General features: G+C 41.7%; 2 protein-coding genes across 9 annotated transcripts in view; one reads left to right on the top strand and one right to left on the bottom strand.

Annotated features, from left to right (window-relative positions):
* Nucleotides 1-8,329, top strand: part of RABEP1 (rabaptin, RAB GTPase binding effector protein 1) — a 93,840-nt gene extending 85,511 nt beyond the window's left edge. For all 5 annotated transcript variants that reach the window (XM_069603198.1, XM_069603199.1, XM_069603194.1 and 2 more), the window contains 5 exons: nt 306-495; nt 1,123-1,178; nt 3,443-3,541; nt 4,659-4,775; nt 5,665-8,329. In XM_069603198.1, coding sequence (XP_069459299.1) covers nt 306-495; nt 1,123-1,178; nt 3,443-3,541; nt 4,659-4,775; nt 5,665-5,766 — 564 coding nt within the window. In that variant the 3' untranslated portion in view covers nt 5,767-8,329. The remainder of the gene's footprint in view (nt 1-305; nt 496-1,122; nt 1,179-3,442; nt 3,542-4,658; nt 4,776-5,664) is intronic.
* A 180-nt stretch (nt 8,330-8,509) lies between these two features.
* NUP88 (nucleoporin 88) overlaps nt 8,510-21,746 on the bottom strand; it is a 22,109-nt gene continuing 8,872 nt past the window's right edge. For 3 of the 4 annotated variants that reach the window (XM_069603200.1, XM_069603201.1, XM_069603202.1), the window contains exons 6-18: nt 21,546-21,722; nt 19,262-19,448; nt 18,381-18,528; nt 15,745-15,843; nt 14,413-14,503; nt 12,048-12,149; nt 10,948-11,106; nt 10,272-10,397; nt 10,132-10,197; nt 9,916-9,996; nt 9,529-9,655; nt 9,247-9,365; nt 8,510-8,793 (exon numbers count right to left, since the gene is read on the bottom strand). In XM_069603200.1, the coding sequence (XP_069459301.1) occupies nt 8,730-8,793; nt 9,247-9,365; nt 9,529-9,655; nt 9,916-9,996; nt 10,132-10,197; nt 10,272-10,397; nt 10,948-11,106; nt 12,048-12,149; nt 14,413-14,503; nt 15,745-15,843; nt 18,381-18,528; nt 19,262-19,448; nt 21,546-21,722 (1,546 nt within the window). In that variant the 3' untranslated portion in view covers nt 8,510-8,729. The remainder of the gene's footprint in view (nt 8,794-9,246; nt 9,366-9,528; nt 9,656-9,915; nt 9,997-10,131; nt 10,198-10,271; nt 10,398-10,947; nt 11,107-12,047; nt 12,150-14,412; nt 14,504-15,744; nt 15,844-18,380; nt 18,529-19,261; nt 19,449-21,545; nt 21,723-21,746) is intronic. The other variant, XM_069603203.1, reaches the window with a different exon arrangement.

Below are 21,746 nucleotides of genomic sequence, written 5' to 3'. Positions count from 1 at the left end.
GAACCCCATATTGTAAGTCATCCAACATTTTAATTTTTCCATTTATGAAACAGTTTTGAGGGAAAAATTTGTAGTTCACAATATACATTTTTTGCTTGGCAATGTTATCTTATTTCTATAACATACTGAATATTAACATGGCATGACACCTGCCTCTTGAAGCCCAGAAGGGTTGGGTTCAACATCCTGAGTTTTGAACTGTCTAAAATAATATCTGAAGTTCTGGTTGCAGAAAATCTTTAGCTTTTTTTGTTTATTTTCTTTCACCCTTAAAAACCCGATAACTATTTGTTTCTTGGATCCAGGCACTCCGGGAGTTGGTATTAAAATACCGTGAGAATATCGTTAATGTGCGGACAGCGGCAGATCACATGGAAGAGAAGCTGAAGGCTGAAATACTTTTCCTGAAAGAGCAGATTCAAGCAGAACAGTGTTTAAAAGAAAATCTTGAAGAAACTCTGCAGCTAGAAATAGAAAACTGCAAAGAAGAAATAGGTGAAGATAAAAGTGATGTAGTTTAGAATTGGAGGCACTGAATAAAATTTTTCTCTGGTTATAAGAAGTAGTACATAGTCTTGGAATGTAGAAAACAAAAAGTATAGGAGGGAACTAAGTAAGGACTCAGTCCCTTTCCCCACATGTTCTGATATAGCCCCTGATAAGGAGTTTAAAAAAAACCCAAACTCATCTTTTTAGGAGCTCTGGTGCCTCTCTGGCAGTTACTAAATAGACAGGGAACTCAGGACTTGAACCCAGACACTGGAGCCTGTGAGAAGAGAGGTGGCATTTCCTTCAGAACTTAGAAGTGTTAACAGACTTCTGGCAGGGTCACCCCGCCCCACCCCACCACATCGTGAAGTGTCGGTATTTGAGGCAGAGATAGTTTATGCCATAGCGTTCATTGGTGTGTGCTCTGACTTTGACACGAGCTTGAATGTTATGCTGATTGGTTGGGGATAATTGTGAGAAGAGGATGCTGGTCCCCCACCACCACCCTGCTCACTGTGTTCAGTACATTTGACTCCTTTCGTTGTGAGATTGAGCTATGGTACAAAAGGGCATTTTAAGATTTAAATGCAAAATAATCAGTAAATGCTAACATGTCTCCTTTTTTCCTCCTAGCTTCCATCTCTAGCCTAAAAGCTGAATTAGAAGGAATAAAAGTAGAAAAAGGACAGGTAAGTTTCACAAGTTTCAAATTGATTCTGTCAGCAGCTAATAGGTGTTTATTGAGTCCTACTGTGCTATACTCAAGGAATAAAGTATAGTTAGAACATAGTCCCTGCCTTCAAGGAACTCCCAGGAAAAGTATAGTAGAATGTGATGAAATATAGTGGCTGGTGACAGTAGATATTGATGAGAGCCTGCTCTGTGTTGCCGGGAGGAGATACAGGGAAGACTGAGATGTGACTTAGTCTGGAGCTTCCACTGTGGTGGGAAAATAGGCAAGGCATGGTCTTTTCTTTAAAGGATATTTATTTGGCTGGTTTAAGTGACTGCGCTGGGTCTTAGTTGTGGCATGTGAGATCTAATTACCTGAACAGAGATCGATCCTTGGCCCCCTGTATTGGGAGCATGGAGTCTTAGCTACTGGACCACCCAAGGCATGGTCTTAACATGATATGTACTTAAAGCTACCATGGAAATATGTATGAAGTCTGTTACAAACAGGAGGTGATGTTTTCTACCTGGCTTAGTCTCCATCTCTTAGACATCATGAACACCTTCTGGTAAATGACCCTGTTCAGCTCACTGGCCTCATAATTCCTTGAGTCAGTGACCTTTACCTCCACCCGGCCCTTCCTTCCCACACTCCTGCCTGCACCTTGCCCCACTTCTGACATCTCCCTCCAGGCTCATATCTCCTGACCCCAGTCTACCATCTTTCTAGCCCTTTATCCTATAGGTTTATCTGTCTGAGAACCTCATTCAGACATTCAGTTCCTTGAACTTTTCCTTTTCTTCTGGTTTTAGCAGCTTCCTCATGACTTTTCTTTCTTTGCTTCCAAGTGGTGTCTGACAGAGCTTGTCTCTTTAGCTAGTCTCCCCCAGTGCCTGCAAGCCCCCTCGTACCTTGTCCTTCTGCTGACCTTACTCGATATGCCCAGCCCAGGACTAATCCTGGTGTCCACCTTCTCTGCCTCTTGGACCACTGGAAGGAGTAACACGCCTGCTCCTGGTGCCACGTGGTGCTCAGTAGCTTTTCATCTGTTCTTATTTGTTCCCTTCCGTTCCCTGCAGTGGCTGTTCAGTCACCACTCACCTCACCTCATGATGGCCTTGTACCCCTATCAGAAGCAGGACCTTCTTCAGCTCTTGCCTCCGCAGTAACATGTTTGCCTTTTTCCTCCCAGTCTTCTCTTTTCTTGCATCTTAAGAAGGGGTGATGACCTGATTCTGACCAGTCTTCTGTCGCTGCACATGTGCTTTGGCTGAACCACTCACGTCTTTGCCTGGCATCTTCGCTGTCTTCCTCTTTCACTGTGGGCCTTGAACTTCTGTGTGTTAATTGGTTTTTTCCATTTTGCATAACCACTAGGAGGCTGAGCCTCCTAGTAAACGGGAGAAGTTTCTCTTTGAATTGCACTTCTTTCTCCAGCTACCAGTCTTTCTTCTTCGTTTTATGCCCAGAGTTCTTGAAAGAGTCATCTCTACTTCCTGACCTCCCAGTCATTCCTCACCCACTGCCATCTGGCTTCGGCCTCCCGGTGCAGTCAAGGTTGTGCTGGCAGTAGTCACCAGTGTCCCAGTGTGTTTGTCTTCCCCACTCCCACTGTTTGGGTTGACTTCAGTACTCACCTAACTCTTTGTAACAGCCTAACTTCTTTCCCTGACTCCAAAATGTATCTCTTTCCAATTAATTTTTGTATTGAAACCAAGGTGATCTTTAAAGATTATAAACTTGACTGTGAGCCAGTCTGGTTTAAAACCCTTCAGTAGTTCCCTTAGCCCGGTTGGGCTCCCCTGCCTCACCACTGCCTCTTGGGCCTCAGCCTCCAGGGCCAGCACCTCAGTTCCTTAACTCATTATTTTTATGTGTCAACTCCTTCCTTTTGGAGTCTCTCTCCACCTTCTCCCTTTTACAGCCCCTTTAAGGGTCAGATGTCATCTCTTCAAGGAAGCCCTTGCCAACTTTTCTGGCAGAGTTAAGTGCTTCTTCATCCATGGTCGTATGCCACAGTTAACTTACATGTCTGTCTCTCCTGCAGCACGTAGGAGGTACCTAATAAACGTTTAGTAAAAGAAACAATAGGTCTTGAAGAATAGATTGAAAATCCACAGATATCAGAGGGTAAGGAGAGGATTCCAAGCAGAGCCAATACCCAAGGCCTAGGAAAGCAAGCCATTGGGTGCGGCTCTGCGGGCTGCTGGCTCCTCCGGCAGCCATGCTGTCACCTGCAGGGAGTCTCTGTGTTTCAGCTTTTCCTTCTTAATTTTACAGTTGGAGTCCACATTAAGAGAGAAGTCTCAACAGCTTGAGAGTCTTCAGGAGATGAAAATGACGTTGGAAGAACAGCTGAAGAAAGAAACTGCTGCTAAGGTGAAACATTTTTGTTGGTAGTTTCATTAAAAAAAAAAAACAAAACACAAAACAGGGACTTTCCCGGTGGTTCAGTGGCTAACACTGCGCTCCCAATGCAGGGGGTCCAGGTTCGATCTCTGGTTAGGGAACTAGATCTGACCTGCCACAGCTAGGAGTTTGCATGCCACAACTAGGACCTGGCCAGCCTAATATATAAATAATATTTTAAAAACCACAGCAAAGTAAAGGATGTGGGATCACATTTCCCTGTTTAAAAAAAAGCCCTGCTCTTTTCATAGAGTCCCCTTCTGAAAGCTGGTGACTCTCCGTTTCAGGGAGAAAATGGATTTCTCTCTTCAGAGCTGGGTTAGGTCTCTGCACACTGCCAGCTTTGTGGGGCTCTGTCACAGGCCCCGCTGGCTGAAGGCCATGAACCAGACTTGGCACCATCAAAGCCAGAGACACTGCTGTGGAAGTGCCATTCCATTCAATTGATTTTATCCAGTGGGGCACTGAATCGTATTTGCTGCCCACATTCTGATTAGTCCTGTTAGAATAAAAGTGCATGGGGCTAATTGTGGGGTAAGTTCACTTTCAGGGGGGCTGTGGTCTGACCTTTAAGTGTAAAAATGTGTTTTTTGATAGTCCTTTCCTTTGATTTTAGAAAGGCTCACATGCACGGGTCCTGATGGTTTGTCAGGAAGACTGGAGATAGCAGGGCTGCCTAAGGCTGACTCAGAGGATTTTCCTGGCAGATGCTTAACTGTCATGATTGTCAGAGAAAAGCCCTGAAGTTTCTCTCCCTGTTGCTATGATAGCTTTTGATGTTAACAGCAGCTAATTTTTGATGATTAGTCATTGTCAGTGGGCTGCTGGGGGTGAGAGGTGGGGCTTGCACTTTCGTTTTAATTTGGCTCTAACACTTGATTCACTTTAGCGTCTAGAGCAGGTAGCTTAGGCAGCTTGCACCCTTGCCTTGTGAAGACAGAAATAAAGGGAGACTAACACCATCTTAAAGGGTGACAGGCACTCTTTTTCCTCTCTTGCAGTAGGGAACAAGTGCTGCCCAGGTTTCCTGAGTGACTGATCTGTGGCTTTCCAGCATTAATCCTCATTCAGAACTTGTATTTTTTAGGTTACTGTCGAACAACTAATGTTTGAAGAGAAGAACAAAGCTCAGAGATTGCAGACTGAACTAGACGTCAGTGAACAAGTGCAGAGAGATTTTGTAAAGCTTTCTCAGACCCTTCAGGTGAGGCATTTGGGAAACCCCTAGATGGAACACCGAGGAGGCACTTTCGGGGTTCTTGGCCTCCAGGAGAATTTTCTAATCCCTGACTCAACCTCTGACAAAGCCTAGAAGACTAGAGACTATGGTTGCCCCTGCCCCATATTCCTGCCTGGTCATTTCAGCTGGAAACCTGTCCCTCCATTGTCCCTCACATGTACCCCTTTTCTTCCTCCTTGCTGCCCTTAAGGGTGGTGTGTAAAGCCGTTACATGACATGTAAGACTTTTCCCAACCAGGCCTCTGTCTCTGCACCTTGCATTTTATACTCTAATTTTTAAAAACTACTTGTGGTTCCTTACACCCAACATGGTGTTCCCTCTGGAAGCATCCTTGTCTCATTGCCCCCTTGTTCCTTCTTCAAGGCCCTGCTTATTAGCTTTTTCCTCCCTGTGGAACCCTCTTTGAGTCCCCAGGCATAGTGTTTAGTATATTGTGCTGAAATTCTGTAAAGTTTGTTCCCTCCCCTATGGCTTCTCAGGGATCAGGTCCCACTCATCTCCATAGTCCCAGCGCCTTACACTGGGTCTGTTACACAGCAGCTGTGGGGAAGTATTTCTTAGTTTGTTTTTATTTTAATCTTTTAAAAACTTATTTTTAATTGAAGGATAGTTGCTTTATAGTAGTGTTTGATTTCCTCCAACATCAGCAGGAATCAGCCATGGGTATCCATATGTCCCCTCCCGCTTGAACCTCCCTCCCAGGAATTGTTTTTTAAATTTACTTGTTCTTGCTGCCTTCTTTGAAGTAGCTTGTCTCTGGTGAGTTATCTCCATTTCAGCTAAACCAGTCACAGTAAACCAGAAAGTCAAGCAAGAGCCACCTGCACTTACGTCACTGCGTTATTTCTCTAGGTGCAATTAGAGCGGATCCGACAGGCGGACTCCCTGGAGAGAATCCGGGCGATTCTGAATGACACCAAACTGACAGACATTAACCAGCTCCCCGAGACATGACACCCTCATGGCAGGACTCTCGCCTGCACTTTGGGTTTTTAACTCATCTTTAGAGCAACATTAATTATTATTTAACTCGTAACTGAAGAAGTCGTCACACACACACAAAGGAAGACTGGAGGAATGTTTAATTCTAGTGGGAGGAGACTGTGCAGCACAGGAGCAGCAAACAGCCAGGGGAACCTGCAGCAAAAAGACCTTCCAGACGGGAACACTAACCAGGCTCCAGACTGGGCTCCAGCAGCGTGGCATCAGACTTGGTGCTGGAGAAAGTGCTGTTTCCTTGCCTGCTTTATCGACATTTCCCTGCCCTAACGCACCCTTCTAATAGTGTTTGAAATGACATTTCCTGTTCATAGGTGTTGGAAGAGAGAATTTTTTTTCCTGTTGTCTAGAGTTCATCAGTAACAGTATTCAGCTAGCAGACAGGTGTAGTATGCGGTATGAATATTTTATATTAAAATATGAAGTTTGAGAGCAGGCCATTGGCTAGTGACTGTATTTCCTAGCTCAGTGTATTTTTTTTAAACCATTTTATCTTGCGTTGGAGGACCTTAAATGCTACTGAAACTTGCCTGAGAACCATAAGACGGTGGCAAACAAAACCAATTCAGTTGGAACTGAATTAAGAGAATTTGAAAACCTGGCTGGGGCTATATGTATTGGAAGTTGAGGTTAAAGGAAAAGCACAAGAAACTGTTTGGGAGCACTTTTTCTGCTACCCGGTAAGTTTTGTGGACCCACAGGTACCACGGTCAAGCTGAACCCACACCATCTACTTTTGAAAAGTGTTTTAGTTATTGGATCAGTGGAAGAAACATTAATAAAACAAGCTATGTCTGTCTGACAACACCTAATACAAATGTATAAGTCTGCTGCTTATTTTCAACTTGAATCAGTGGATTTGAGTTCTGTTTATTTCAAAATTGTCAGATACAAAAATGGTGATAACTAGGTTTGGCAGATACCTGTTTAGTATTTTTCTTTTGTATTTTAGACCTGGAATGTGATGATGCTCATGGTGAAGTTGGGGAAACCCACCTAGTTCATCAGTTTGGAAATCTGCTTTGTCATTTCTCTGAGGTTGAATTCCTTCCTGTGTCAGAAAGCGTCAGTGGACAGGTTGTCTTTGCCGTAGCCTTACGAAGTGTTGCAGAAAGCACAAGAATGGATGTGTGGTCACTGTTTACATGCAAGTACTGTTAGCCAGTGGAAGGCTATGCTGTTTTGTCAATAATTCATCGTACAGGTGGTTCAGAACTAAAACTCTTTATTTTCAAGTACTTTTTGTGGTTGGTGGTGTGAAGGAACTATGTGGGAATTAAGTGGATTAGGTAGATTTTCTGGCTCAAGTAAACCTACAACTTGAATTCTTTGTTATAAATGAAGTGATAATGAACTAGCCCTAAAGATCTTTATTTCTGTCTTCCATGACAAGATATGGCCTACATACCTCATTCCTTGGGCTACTGCTGTAGTCTTACATTAATGATTATGAATTTGAAAGTAAATACTAATTATGGAAATAGTGCTGTAGGCTTGCATGCATGAAACATTTTAATTGGTTTAAAGTCCTTTTGTAGAATGGGGTACTTGGGTTTCCTTTAAAGGAAACATGTATCCTCATTGAATTACAGGGAATTTTTATTAATTCCAGAAATGCAATCACTTTAAATTATGTCAGTATAAGATCAGTTCCTTGGATAAACTCCAAGCTCATTTGTTTTAGATTATTATTAAAACTGGCACTGTAGTAATCAAGATGGATAATTCATAATCTTCCTGAATGAACTGAACTACAGCTCCCAGGGAACTGCTAGGCTGAGATTGGGCACCTTGCTCATGTTTTTCTCCATAAGATGGTTCTGGGCCAATAAAATCATGATTAGGAGAGTGTGAGCAGTCTTTACAGTGGCAGATGCAAATTGTTGGAACCCACTTTTTGGAGAAAAATCTGCTAGAAGAACTCAGACTAGGTTTTGTTAACAATGTCTTTCTGGTATGAAACACCTCTTTAAACTGGGTTTTCTGTATAAATGGGAAATTGATTTGGAAGGCAGTGTTTAGTTCTCCAAGACAAACAAAAAGGTCGGGTTTCACAAGTGTTCCTGTGCTTGTATTCAGTCCATGTACACATGTTCCCACGCATGTCTAACCTGATTTTACCCCTTACCTGTAACCTACCTTACCATGTGGCTTTTCATCGGCAGTCACTTAGCCATTTCTAGGCAGGTATAGTATTACCTTTCAGAACTCATATTTGGCAGGTATAAAAATATTACCTAAAGCTAAAGGACAAAACCATATACTGTATACCAAGCTGTTTCTCCCTTTGAGATCCTACATGTGCACCTCACACCCATTAGTGCCATGTACCGGGACACAGCACAGCCCAGCTCAGCTCTGAAAGGTAATACATGCCTGTCATGGAAGTGAGCCAGTGGTGGCCTTGCAACCGTGGAGCCTGAGTTCCGCTCTGAGCAGATTTCAGGTATAACCATTTGTTAACTGTACTGGAGGTGTGTCCTTAAGAAAGTGTTCAAATTAAAAAAGCTGCTGCCTAGTCTACCGTGTGGCCTTTTTCTTTCAATCTGAGGGTTCTCTTCAGAGTCACATTTCTGGTGTTGCTATACTTTAAGATGCAGCTTTTACTCTTGCTCAAATATGGAGAAAACTCAGTAGGGTTTATGGAGGTCTATAGGGTTTATGGAGGTCTGGCAGTGTGTAGCTCAAAATCTCAGGCTTTTTTTTAAATACAAGCATTTATTCAATTAATTATAAAACAGTATAAAAAGTGATGTACAATCACACCAAAGTTCATCCAGAATACCTCTTTATAAATTATGAGACTGATACGCTAACAAGGCACCTGCTTCTTTATAAATTACTGCTACTTGTTCATTTTATAATGAGATTAAGCCTTCACATGTGTTAACTTCAGATGCGAGTCTGTTCCTGGTGGTTCAGAAGTTTACATGATTTCGGATGTCGTTAATTTGCTTCACCATTTCTCTTATGTGCTCACCCCTGTAAAATCATACAGTTACTCACTTTGGGGGAATACAATGAATTAATAAGCCATTAATAATTAACACTGATTCTTAAGAATTTAGTAATGTTGAAATATTTTAGAAGTGTTTTGCTAAAATTAATGGCTTAAGGTTTCAGATGGATGGTGATAGGAATTCATTTAAGGATAGAGGCAGCAAATACAGTAGTCCAACTGCTGGGAATATTTTTGAACATATTCACTGGGGAACACTGGACCACCCAAAAGAATTACAAAGAAAGACATCCATTTTGACACTCCCTCCATACTCATCTCTTAAATCCTTATTTATCACTATCACAGACCTCCTGTCTTGGTAATTTGACTTGCAAAATGTCAAATGCTCTTATCTGGGCAAAGAAAGGTTGATTTTGGCATTTTGCAAAGTGAGAACTACCTGGCAGTAACAGCTGATTAGTAGTACTACTTACTCCTCCTTCAGGATGGACTGAATGCATTTTCGCTGGTAGGCGCTGAGAGTAATGGTAGGCTTTTGAGGACTCAGTACCTTTTCCATCTTTCGTTGTTGATAGTCTTTTTTCATAGTAACCTTAAGTATCAAAAAGAACACAGACACTTTAGCTGTGGTTTGCTATACATTTTCATAATATTTATTTTAGCCTATTCTTTTTATACTTGACAAAATTATTTTCTGTAGAAGGAACACTTTGAAAAGTACCAACCAAATGTAGCCACCTTGTATCCATTCCTACCTGTTTGATGGCATTGCCCAAATGTCTGAGTTGATCAGGTATCAGCTGTAATTCTTTCTTCATGTCTCTCTCACTGTCAGAGAGAACTGGGAGCTGAGAGTGAAAACTGTGAAGTACTTTTTTCATCCTGCAAGAAGTAAGTAAGAAGCAAATGTCGCAGCTTAAGATCTCAGCTCCTTGGGAGGAACACAATCCCAACTGAAGCTTCTAACGTATGAATCTGGTGCTTGTGAAGGAGGGCCCTCCAGGGTGGGTTTGGGGAAGGCATCACTGCACTGCGTTCTGTAGGATACACCTCACAGGGAGTGCCCAGCACCTGAGAACTTGTAACACTAGTAGTACCTGAATGGGGAGCCGAACGTTATGCAGTTTATATAGCCCACTGACCTGTTCATGATGTCTTCTTGTTTTTCCTTGGCTTCCTCGTATTTGTCGGCTAAGCGCTCAGCCATTTCCCGTAGACTTTTCCTAATGGCATAAAAAGCAAGAGTCTCTAGGAGTCCACCATGATGGTGAAGCCGCTGATGTTGCTCACTATCTTAGGGAGAGCTCCAGCTCCAGTCTAGTTGAACTGTTTGCTTCCTGTCTGGTCTTGGCGCTTACCTCTCCTCTCGACAATAGTTGAGATCTTCTAATTGTTTCTTTTTTTGGTCACATAACAGTTTGACCCTTCAAGAACAAAAGAAGTTTAATCAGAAGCTGGGTACCAGCCAGGGTTAGTCTGTGAACAGAGGCCATCCTACCTCCGCTGAATCTCCTCCTTTGCCAGGTCCTGTTTTAGAATGTACTGTTCTCTGAACACCTGGGTGGCTCTGCTGATGAGCTGAAGACATTCTTCGGGAGGAGGAGCCATATCTTTTTCAGATGATCTTAAAAAAAATTCTATCCTTAATTGAATAAAACAACTGAAAACAAACTCATGACATAACTACTATTTACAGTTCCTGTTTATTCTTCTCAAATGCCTCCTGGTGTCTGTTCTCTCCCTCTGTTCTCACTAGCTGATTAAAGGTGCCCTTTGTTTCTTCCAACATACAAAATGTATATGAAAAGAAACAGCTGAGGACAAAGAGGATGAAAACAGACATTTTACAAAACAGAGAAGGGAGGCACTATTTAAAACTGATAGGCCTGGGACTTCCCTGGTGGTCCAGTGGGTAAGAATCTGCCAGCCAGTACAGGGGACATGAGTTCGATCTTTGGTCCAGAATCTAAGATTCCCTCATGCCGCGGCGCAACTAACCCCATGCACCACCAACTACTGAAGCCCGTGCAGTAGAGCCCGCAGTCTGCAATAAGAGAAGCCACCGCAATGATAAGTCCCCACAGACTGAAACTAGAGGAAGCTCACATGTAGCAGTGAAGACCCAACAGAGTCATAAATTAAAGCAAAAAATTGATATGCTCTAAATCCCATACTTCAAAAACGCTGGATTTGCAACACTGCGTTGCAAAATGCTTCTAATATGCTTTTCAAAGGAATCCGGGGTTTCAGCGAGAATACGGAGGGGAGACTCTGCTACTTCAACATCCTCTCGGGTACAAAGCAGGGGAGGAGACGCTGGATGGACTGTGCTTCTGCAAAATAAATAACACTGACCATGGAGATACTTGCTTTAAGTATAAGAAACATGTTGCATTTATCCGGAATTCTGACGGTTAAGAAACTATAATATGTAACAAAAACTCTCAATAACTTCAGAAAACTTCAAAGACTGAAGACTTTAACAGCTTGGCAAGTGACTAACTTTGCAATAATTCAAACCTGGGCGATTGTTAATGTTACTTTACATAGACAACTTACATTTCAGGGAGTTGGCAGAAAAATGATTTGAAGGTATCTAGATAACCAATAGCTCACTATGGGTTCCTTAAGGGGAATAAGAATTATGAGTTCAGCTGCATACCACCTTTCTTCCAGTTTACACATTCTATGATGAGCCTGTGAGGCTGGCAGAGATGGAGAAATTAAGAGTGAGTGTGGACTTTTAAGTCAGAAAGCCCCATATGTGCAGCCGCATTCTCGGTGTTCCCTATGACTTCAGCATCGACTTAACCTCTCTATTCCTGTTTCCTCGTCTATGGAATGAGGATAACAGTGCTGTCCTTGTAGTGTGGTGGTTTAGTTGCTCAGTTGTGTCCAACTCTGACCCCATGGACTGTAGCCCGCTGGTCTGATTATAGGATGGAGTGCAGGTAAATGGCTAGTACTTCTGAGCCTGACACAGAGTTTAAAATCACTAAATCTAACTCATATTAATGATGGAGTTCAGTATTTTAGTATTCTTTCCACACTTTAAAGCTCTCAACTCTGCTAGCCAAAGGAGATGCCAGAAATTATGCGTAAAATAAACTCTTCCAGAGATGGCAGGAGCAACAGAAATACCCCACTTCCAACCCTCCAGTCAGAAGCCAGAGCATAAACCATGTACTTTCAGTCTGGTGACTAAGGGCAACATCCCAGCTTACATTTTGCAGAATTAATGAGAGCTGTGTGGGAACCCAAGAGCAGGACTTACAGTAAAGGCCTGACGAGGCATTCGTAGGTACTGGTGACGCAGATCATTGTTGGCCCCAGGATGTCAGGGACAATCCAGAATCCTCGAATCGGAGCTGGCTGCCTGAAAAGAACACACAGCCATAGTTACACTGCAGAGCAGCCAAGGCAGTGGATCCAAAGCAACAACATGGCTGAGGTTTGTGGCCTTCTCAGGCCTGGGCTAGCAGTTGCCTGGGACGTGCTATCAGGGCAGTAACCTCAGAGGTGGTGACTGGAAAACCCGTACCACTTACAGCTCCATGGGGCTGGATCAAGCTGTCACTCAGCAGCCTGAGGCAGGCCACTGACTTGCAGATCACTCGGGAGCCCACAGCCCTCTGGTACTTGCTGTCATCTCAGCAGTTACCACGATATCCTGAAGCCAGTTCTCTATGCGTCTTTCTCCCCAACCCGCCCAGAAGCCCCAGGGACCTCTGCATACCTAGCAGAGCACCCAACACAGTTAAGAGCTCACAATCTCTTCAGTAGTGTCTTTCTGACATTAAAAAATTCAACGCAGGCCAGCATCTGTGTCACAGGATTCACTGTACCGTGCACAGCAGGCAGCTTCAAGTCATGGTTCTTACTCCACTGAAGAAACCGAAAACTGTGGACCTCAGACAGGAGCTGTCTTTCCTGCCAGTGCGCTCCTCTCCTACCTGGATGCTTCTCTCACTCCCACAGCTTGTTTCTGCCCCTGCGCAGTGGACACCACCCCCCTCTCCCCTCTTCTGAGAGCCACTCTATCGACTGCGATCACAAACCTCCCCACTGTCTACTTACCCTCAGCTTATAAACAGCTCACACCTGTCCCACCTGAAGCACTCTCCTCAACCTGCTCCCTCTCCCTTTAGAGCCAGCAGTCTCTCCATAGGCGCCTGCAGCACTATTTCTCCTGCCACATCTCCCAGTTGTCTTATTTTGCAGAGGGAGGGGAGTGATGGTGAGTTGGGGGGAGTCTGGGAAGTTAAAATTTTTATTTTGTGTTTTTAGTGTGTGAAATATACACACAAAGGAGTACATGTGTGCACTCTGCCACCACTCTCCAGGCCAAGCCTTAGAACACTGCAGGGGCCTTAGACTTCCCATGTTACTCTCCCCGACCACAACCTTCCACTTGATTTCTGTGACACTCAGGTTCTTGTTTTGTTTTATAGCTTTCCTATCTATGTACGTATACATTGGTATTCAATACTGTTTAATTTTACCTGTTTATGAAATGTTCATACATGAGATTTTTATTGCCTGTTTTCCCATTCATTTTTCACCCGTGCTATCCTCTCCTGCCCCAACAGCATTTCTCTGTGGTTCCTGATGAGCCTCCATGTGGACACTTCACCTCTCTGCAATGCTCTGCTGTGCTTATCTGAGGCTGCTGGGATCCTCCTCCATCCTTCCCTGGGTTCTCTTTGAGTCTCTCTGGCAGTCCTTTACTCCAGTTTCCCTCCTGGGCTGGGTTCCTCATCCTCCACTTGCTGCTTGGAAGAAAGTGCTGACTCCTTGCTCAGGTCTCCTCTACTCACTCTAGGCCCTTTCCAGAGGAACCTATTTTGGTTTATTCTAGTCATCAAATATTTACTGAGTATATCCCAGGCATCCTGTCAAGACACTTCAGTGTACAGACTGAATGGTATATGGTATATGGTACAGGTGATGGGATAAATAAAGTATGAAACAGGGCTTCCCTGGTGGCTCAGTGGTAGAGAATCCACCTGCCACTGCAGGAGACATGAGTTCGATCCCTGGTCTGGGAAGATCCCACATGCCTTGGAGCAACTAAGCCCATGTGCCACAACTACTGAGCCTGTGCCCTGCCACAAGAGAAGCCAGCACAATGAAAAGCCCTCACACTGCAATGAAGAACAGTCCCCACGTGGTGCAACTAGAGAAGACTAGGAAGACCCAGCAGAGCCGAAAAGGAATTATATATATATATTAAAAAGTATGAAAAGACATGGTCTTTGCCTTCATGAAACATATATATTCTAGTAGTGGTGACAGACAGTAAATGAACAGAAACATGAATATAAATATGTGCTTCAAAGAGAAAGAATAAAAGAATTTGAAGGGGTTCTGGGAAATCAAGGGAACCCTCTATAAAATGATATTAAGATCAGATAGAAGAATCATAGTCAAGTGAAGCCTGGGGTTATGACAGGGGAAATACCTCTGAGACAGAGGACGCACAATGTGGAGTGGCCGTGGGCAGAGGAGAGCTTTTGAAGAACAGATTCTTTTGGGGTGAAGAATCCTGTTACATGTGAGTGTAATATTCACATATACCCATGGACCTGAATTACTGAAACAACTACTATCTGTGTTTACAAGGGTGAGAATGTCTTTACCTGCATGGCAGCGGCTTTGTACAAAGAATGTGTTCTACAAAGCATTTCTGTTCTGTAGCCAGTTCCTGTAAACTGTCCTTATCTTCTTCATCTATAAAAGAACACATCACAGAACACAAATCCATTATCAGATATACGGATAGCAAGTATTTACCCCCATTCTGTAGGTTGTTTTTAGTGTTTTCTTCTACGTGGTATATCATTTTTGTTTTCATATTTTAGTCTTGGATCAATTTTGAGTTCATTTTTGTGTCTGGCGTGAGGTAATAGTCCAATTTCATTCTTGCATGTAGATGTACACTTGTCCCAGCACCATCTGTTGAAAAGACTATTCTTTCCCCCATGTAATTGTTCTAGGACCACTGCCGAAACCAACTTACTATAAATCTAAGAGTGTATTTCTGGACTCTCAATTCTATTCATTGACCTATATCTGTATCCTTACACCAATTATCATACTGTTTTGATTACTGTACCTTTCTAATTAGTTTTGAAATTGCAAAGTGGGTCCTCCAACTTTTGTTCCTGTTTTTCAAGATAGTTGTTACATCTACACTCATAAGAGATATGAGTCTCTAGTCTTTTCTTGGATGTTGTTGTCTGGCTTTTAGCACATTATCCTCATAAAGTGATCAGGGAAGTGTTTTCTCCTGTATTTTTTTGTAAGAGTTAGGAAGAATTGGTATTAATTCTTCAAAGGGCTTCCTAGGTGGTGCAGTAGTACAGAATCCTCCTGCTAATGCAGGAGACATAAGAGATGTGGGTTTGATCCCTGGGTCAGGAAGATCCCATGGAGTAGGAAATGGTAACCCACTCCAGTATTCATGCTGGGAAAATTCCATGGATAGAGGAGCCTGGCGGGCTATAGCCCAGGGGGTTGCAAAGAATCAAACGTGACTGAGCAAAGCACAATAATCAAAATCAGTTTTGATTACTGATTCAATCTCATGTTATATATTGTTATGTAATAGGTCTATTCGAATTTTCTATTTCTTTTTTAGTCAGTTTTGTTGATTTGCATCTTTCCAGAAATCTGTCCATCTCATTTAGCTTGTCTAATTGGCATACAGTTGTTCTTGGTATTCCGTTATCATCTTTTGTTCTTGGTATATCCTTATAATCTCATATTTCTGTATGGTCAGCAGAACAGCCCTTCTTTCATTTCTAATTGTAGTAACTTGAGTATTTTTTGGTCAGTTTAGGTATAGGTTTCTCAATTTTGCTGATCTTTTCAAAGAACCATCTTTTGGTGTCATAACCTCTATTGTTTTTCTGTTCCAAACTAATTTTTGATAGACTCTATGAAACATACTGAAAAGCACAAAAACTCACCTGACCCAAGAAACTTGTGAAGTTTATGAATCCAAGTTAGCCCAACACTATGTACACCAGCTTCATGAGTACAGTGGTATCTTGAAGGACACTTGGGATCTGAAAATGGAAACAACAATATAAAGGAAGCCATTAGAAAACTAAGAGAATTCACCCGAGTAGGCCACAAATGCATCTGGTGATGACGGAAGTGATGCAAGGTCAACAGGACCTTCATACTGTGGCACTATGTCAGGGGTTTGGGAATTTAAAAAAATGACTTTAGTTTTCAAATACGTTTTAAAAGTATAATTAAGAAACTCATTACAAATATGTTCTTTTTCCAAGTATTAACACAGAGTTCACTGAACATAAACACTTGCTATCAAGGAACTGACTTATGCCTTTCTGTCCATCTCTGCATTTATTTAGTTTTCAAAATAAAACGGTAAGAAAGGCTCTAGCTCTGTAAAAACCTGTGCTTGCACACGTCTACTTACATGAAACTGCTGAAGCTACTGCACTCCTCCAGCACAGCAGCTTAGTGAACAGTCCTGTCACAGATGGTAAGTCAGGTGTGAAACGTGCAGTTTTACTTGTCCTGATAACGTTGACTTACAGAGAACTGTTTGTTGAAATTTTAGATATAATTTTTGTATTTCTATTTACACCAAGAAATATGAGCAGTTATTACATAATTTTAATGAAAATTTCTCTATTTTTTCCTCTATTGTTTTAGCCCTAGTTATCAGTAACACTATCATTAAACTAAAAGATGAATATTTATTATTTATATTTATCCCTGTGACTCAGGATTTTTAAAACATTAAACAATGAAAACAAGATATTAAAAAATATATATATACTAAAGCTGATTTAAGATGGCAACTGTCAACCATAAGCTCCTAAACCAAATTTTTCTTTTATCTAACATCCTCTTTCTTACTGCTGAGTTTATAGTAAGTAAATATTATTTTTATGTGTTTATATGTTGGGGTTCTGCATAACACCTCTGAAAATAGCATTATGTTATGAACAGTTAAAAAAAAAAAGGCTTCTGGCAATCTCTATGGTAATCATCTCTCTGAACAATAAAGTACTGAAAAGTTTCTTTTTATTTGCTCACACCTTAATTTGGGACTTCCAAAGCTTAAATCATCTCATTAGGTTTCCTATTATTTAAAATGGCTTTTTGAAATGTGTCTGTGGTGCTGAAGTCAACAGAAAAACCCTAATATGTGGATGTGACAGAATCTATTATGAAAAAAGGAAATACTTGTAACTGCAGTCGTAAATTTGCTAGACACCCCTGACAAGATATGTGGTAACATAAGCCATTCATTTACGTCATTAAAAATCTGGGAATGTTTCAGTGATTGTAATATGCTTTAAGTACAAACATGAATGAGTGAAAAATTCATTAGTTTCATATATGAAAATGTTCTCTTATTCAAAGAATCAAGAAAAAAGCCTACAATTAAGATTTCCCCAAGACGTATGTATCTATAAGGAAACCAATTAGTTTATGTGACTTTACCTCACTAGGTCTCAATTTCCTCATCTATAAAGCAAAGTTCTGAGACTTAATATTTAGACTATATCTCTCCAGTTAGAGACTAGACATGCCCAATGAGTTCTCTTTGCTGGTTTATTATATAAAGGCTACTATGCTCTTAAATGTTAGATTATACTGAAGCCAGTATTACCAAACCTGGGCAAATTGGCTAATAAGACTGTCAGCAGATTAGGTCAGGTTGCTTCAGGATTGAATTCCCTTTCTCTGGACTAAGAGAGGAAAACTATGAAAGGTTCACCCCATTATTCCCGACTGAGGAAGCTTTTGTTCCTCATTCTTCACAGGGAAGATACCTAGATCCTAGAGAAGAAAGTTGAGGAGCAAATAGGATTATAGGATTTTTATGTCAGAAGGGACTTTAGAGATCATCTGATGTTATCCTTATTATTTTTAGGTGAGAAAAATTAATGATCAGAGAGGCTGAAAAAATGTCCAATACTACAGAGCCAATTAATGTTAGAGCTCTAACTGAGACCTAGGACACTCCAGACTCCTAGTTACCAGCTCCTTCCACTCAACCACTCTGAGTCTGAATGACACAGGTGACACACTGTGACTGTCTCAGCAGTTTAGCCAAGAGCTCCCTAGATGAAGAGATAAGCCGCCAGAAAGCTCTGGAGCCAACTCAGATAAGTAAAAGCAAAAGAAAAAAAAAAAGGTAGCACTCACATGGGTCTGGGTATAACAAGATGGTATGTTCTCAAACGAAGAAAGGTATTTTAAAGAGATATCTTAATACAAGTATATTATCACTTTATTTTAAAATTTATTTTTATAGTTTATTCAAGTTTGCATACATTTAACAATTTGAATAATGAACCTACTTTTGATTAGACCAGGGGAAAAAATGACTATTATAAATCTGAGTTGATCCAGCCTGAAGACCACGATCTGAATGAAAACTTGGGAAATTTGCTTTTCTTGAATCTATAGTATAATGTCGTGGCTAAAAGGCCAAAAGAACCTACTCAAAATTTTAAAGGCTGGAACCACACAAAAAAACAAATTACATAGGAATGGTCTGTGATAATCTTGTATAAATATAATGAGACATAAGAACTAAATTTAGTGAACACTTTACCTCTGTGAAGTTTGATTGGACAAGAAAAGTCAGAATCAAAGGGCTCATCCTCTCCAGATGCCAGTTTCAGGGCAAGCTCCAACTCAACACACTCAAACACATACAGAGACGGAATGAGGTCAGCCCTGGAGTCCCAGGACTTTTCTGACTGTAAACAAACAAACAAAAACCTGCACTGTAACTTTAGTGTTTCATATTCCTTTGAAAATGTACACAACTAAAAACAGAAGCAAAAAGCTGTATCAAACAGTGTTTCCAAACTTTTCTTAATTCCACCCTCCATTCCAACACTGTGCTTTGTTACTCTTAAAAGAGAATAAAAGGCTTCTCTGCTCTTGGGAAGATGTAAACACACAAATTTAGAGAAGAGCCAATTCAGTTATTCAAAGGTTCTTTACATCTGTCACCAAACGTAGCAGTTTAAAGTTAAGAAACATGTAGGCTGCTGGACCAAATAAGCTGGCTACATCCTAACTTTTTTCAGTTTAAGTATTTAGAGTGGGCTTCAATTAATTTTGAGTGTTAAGTTTCCAAAATAGTGCCAGATATAAAATTCCAAAATAAGTGCCAGATACGTAGCTCAGCAGGTAAAGAATCGGCCTGCAATGCAGGACACACAGGAGACATGGGTTTGATCCCTGGGTCAGGAAGATCCCCCGGAGGAAGAAATGGCAACCCACTCTAGTATTCTTTCCTGGAGAATCCCAGGGACAGAGGAGCCTGGCGGGCTACAGTCCACAGAGTGGCAAAGAGTCAGACACAACTGAGCACACACACACACATGTCAAGTATAAAATTCCTCCTGTACGAAGCCTTCATACCATTCTAAGAACTGTCCCCAGTGTTGGAGATACGAATATGCCCACGATCGCCCGACTTACTGTTTGGTCATCTTCTTCTTCCCCCTCCAGCACAACACAGTGATACAGCATTCCTGATTCAGTAGCAATCACCAGGATGTTAGGGACACACGGCAAGCAGAGCACAGCACAAGCATCATAGCCATAGTTATCTTCAGCAGCAGGATGCATGGGCAACGGGCCCAACAGCTTGCCCACACTCCCAGGGCTAAAAAAAGAGTGAAAACATCCTCGGGAAATGTTGACAGAAGACCATACCTATCACTTAAAACCCTTTTTGACTCTGTCTCCAGCTATCAGACACTGATTAAAAATTTGGTCTATTCCCAATGTCCCCACTTTTTCACTTTCCACCTCTTTGGTGCTTTTCTATTGGAGATAATTTTGTCCCTAGGGGGCCACTGGTGACATCTGGAGACATGTGTGGCTGCCACAGCTGGGAGGACGGGGACAGGTTACTGGTGTCTAGAGGCCAGAGATGCTGCTGAGCATTGCCCCACAGGGCAGCCCCTGTCAACAGTGCAGAGGCCGAGAGGGGCCAGCCCTCAGTTCACTGTGGTTTATGCCTTCACCACTGTACTCAGGTTGTACGATGGTTTTGGTTTGCAGCATGACTTTCTGATGAACAAGGAACCACACAGCAGGGACTCTGCCTTTTATCTTGTATTCCCACATTCTGCTACATATTGAGCCCTGAATAAATATCTATTGAGCTGATTTATAAATAAATCATGATGTTCAGACTTGGGCCCTATGCCTAATTACGAACTTTCCCAGAATTCTTATACTCTACTGACTCTCTTACCAGAAGTTTTCTCACTAGTCCTCTATTTCCAACTGTCCATGGAATACTTTCAAATTACTGGAATTATTTATTTCAAATTAGTTGCCTTTCCTGACCTATTTGTGTCAATGCCTCACTCTCTTATCCAAAGAACAACTAAGTCTTATTGACCCTTCCTTCGTAGTATTTACTATGTTCATCTCTCCCTCACATTACCACCAGAGTTTAAACTCTTGAAGACTGTAAGCTAAATTTTGGAAGTTTCTTTAGAAGTCCCTGTGTTCCAGTCCCTTTCCAGCCAACTGTTTTATCCTTGTTTAGAAACCATCACTGTCTTCCTACTACCCTGTCCCTACAGAAAAAACTCCACATCCCTTAACTACTGAGTTTTCCCTGGACAGATACCTCCAGGTTTATCCCTAAATGCTCCCTACCTGAATCTTCAGCTCTAGTCCCAAGTGTTTAATCACTGGGACCTTGAACGACACTTGCACTTGCCTATTTTCATACTTGACTTCAAAGCTGCACTTCTGACTAAAATGGTCATTGATGCTTCATTTAATCCTGCATTAAAGCCTTAAGTTCCATATGACACAGTCCTTCTCTATGAAAATCTCCTTAACTTCTTCAGTCAGAATCATCTCTCCTTCCTCTGAGCTTTTATGTACCATGAATATAGTCTAAATCATTACCTTTCCTTGGTTATGTATGTCTCTTCCCCACAACTGGGACATTAAAAGACCAGATTACCATGTCTCACCATCCCCATGGTACCTTGTTCACATAAGATCCATGATACAGATCTTCCTCGACTTAAGGTGGAGTTACATTCCAAAAAATTCATTGTTAAGTTGAAAATATTTTAAGTCAAAAAAGGATTTAATACACCTTACCTACCAAACATCATAGCTTAGCCGAGCCTACCTTGAATGTGCTCGGAACATTCACATTAGTCTACAATTGGGCAAACTCGTCTAACATGAAGCCTATTTTATAGTGAAGTGTTAAATATCTCTAATTTATTGAGTACTATACTGAGAGTGATACACGAATGGCTGTAAGTGTGTCAGCTGTTTACCTTTCTGATAGTGTGGCTGACTGGGAGCTATGCTCACTGCCCAGCATCACAAGAAGCTATCAACTGACTATCACTATCCTGGGAAAAAAATCAAAATGAAAAACTTAAAGTACAGTTTCTCCTGAATATAACTGGTTTTGTGCCATCATAAAATCGTAAGTCTGACTAAGTTGGGGACCATCTGTAAATACTTTTTGATTGACTAGACTTTGTGAACACAAATCCAGCCTAACTTAAGGGATTATTCTATAGAACTCACCCAAATAATATGAAGAAAAAGAGGTCAAATGATCTGTACAAACTTCTCCAAAATGGGCAAGCCAGCACTGAAAGGCTGCAATATTTCCACAAACTCGTAAACATGGACCCCGGGTCCAACCATGACAATCTATACTGTAGCACAAGCTCAACTTTCACTGCAGGTGGGTTCCCCCTCAGCTTACCTGTGCCACAGACTAATGTATGTAAGGAAAGTCTCCCCATTCTCATATAAGATGTACAGAGGGTAAGCTGCTACTTCTTCTTTGCCTTTTTGTCCAAATATGTGCTTCGGGACTGCTGACAATGGCCCAAAGTCAAACGCAACTGCTGTCTCTCCCAGAGATGCAGTGTAGGCCCTTCTGAAAAGAAAGTTAAAAACCAAA

Source organism: Ovis canadensis, chromosome 11 (genome assembly GCF_042477335.2).
Source record: "Ovis canadensis isolate MfBH-ARS-UI-01 breed Bighorn chromosome 11, ARS-UI_OviCan_v2, whole genome shotgun sequence".
Taxonomy (NCBI): Eukaryota; Metazoa; Chordata; class Mammalia; order Artiodactyla; family Bovidae; genus Ovis; species Ovis canadensis.
This window is presented reverse-complemented; position numbering and strand designations above follow the sequence as displayed.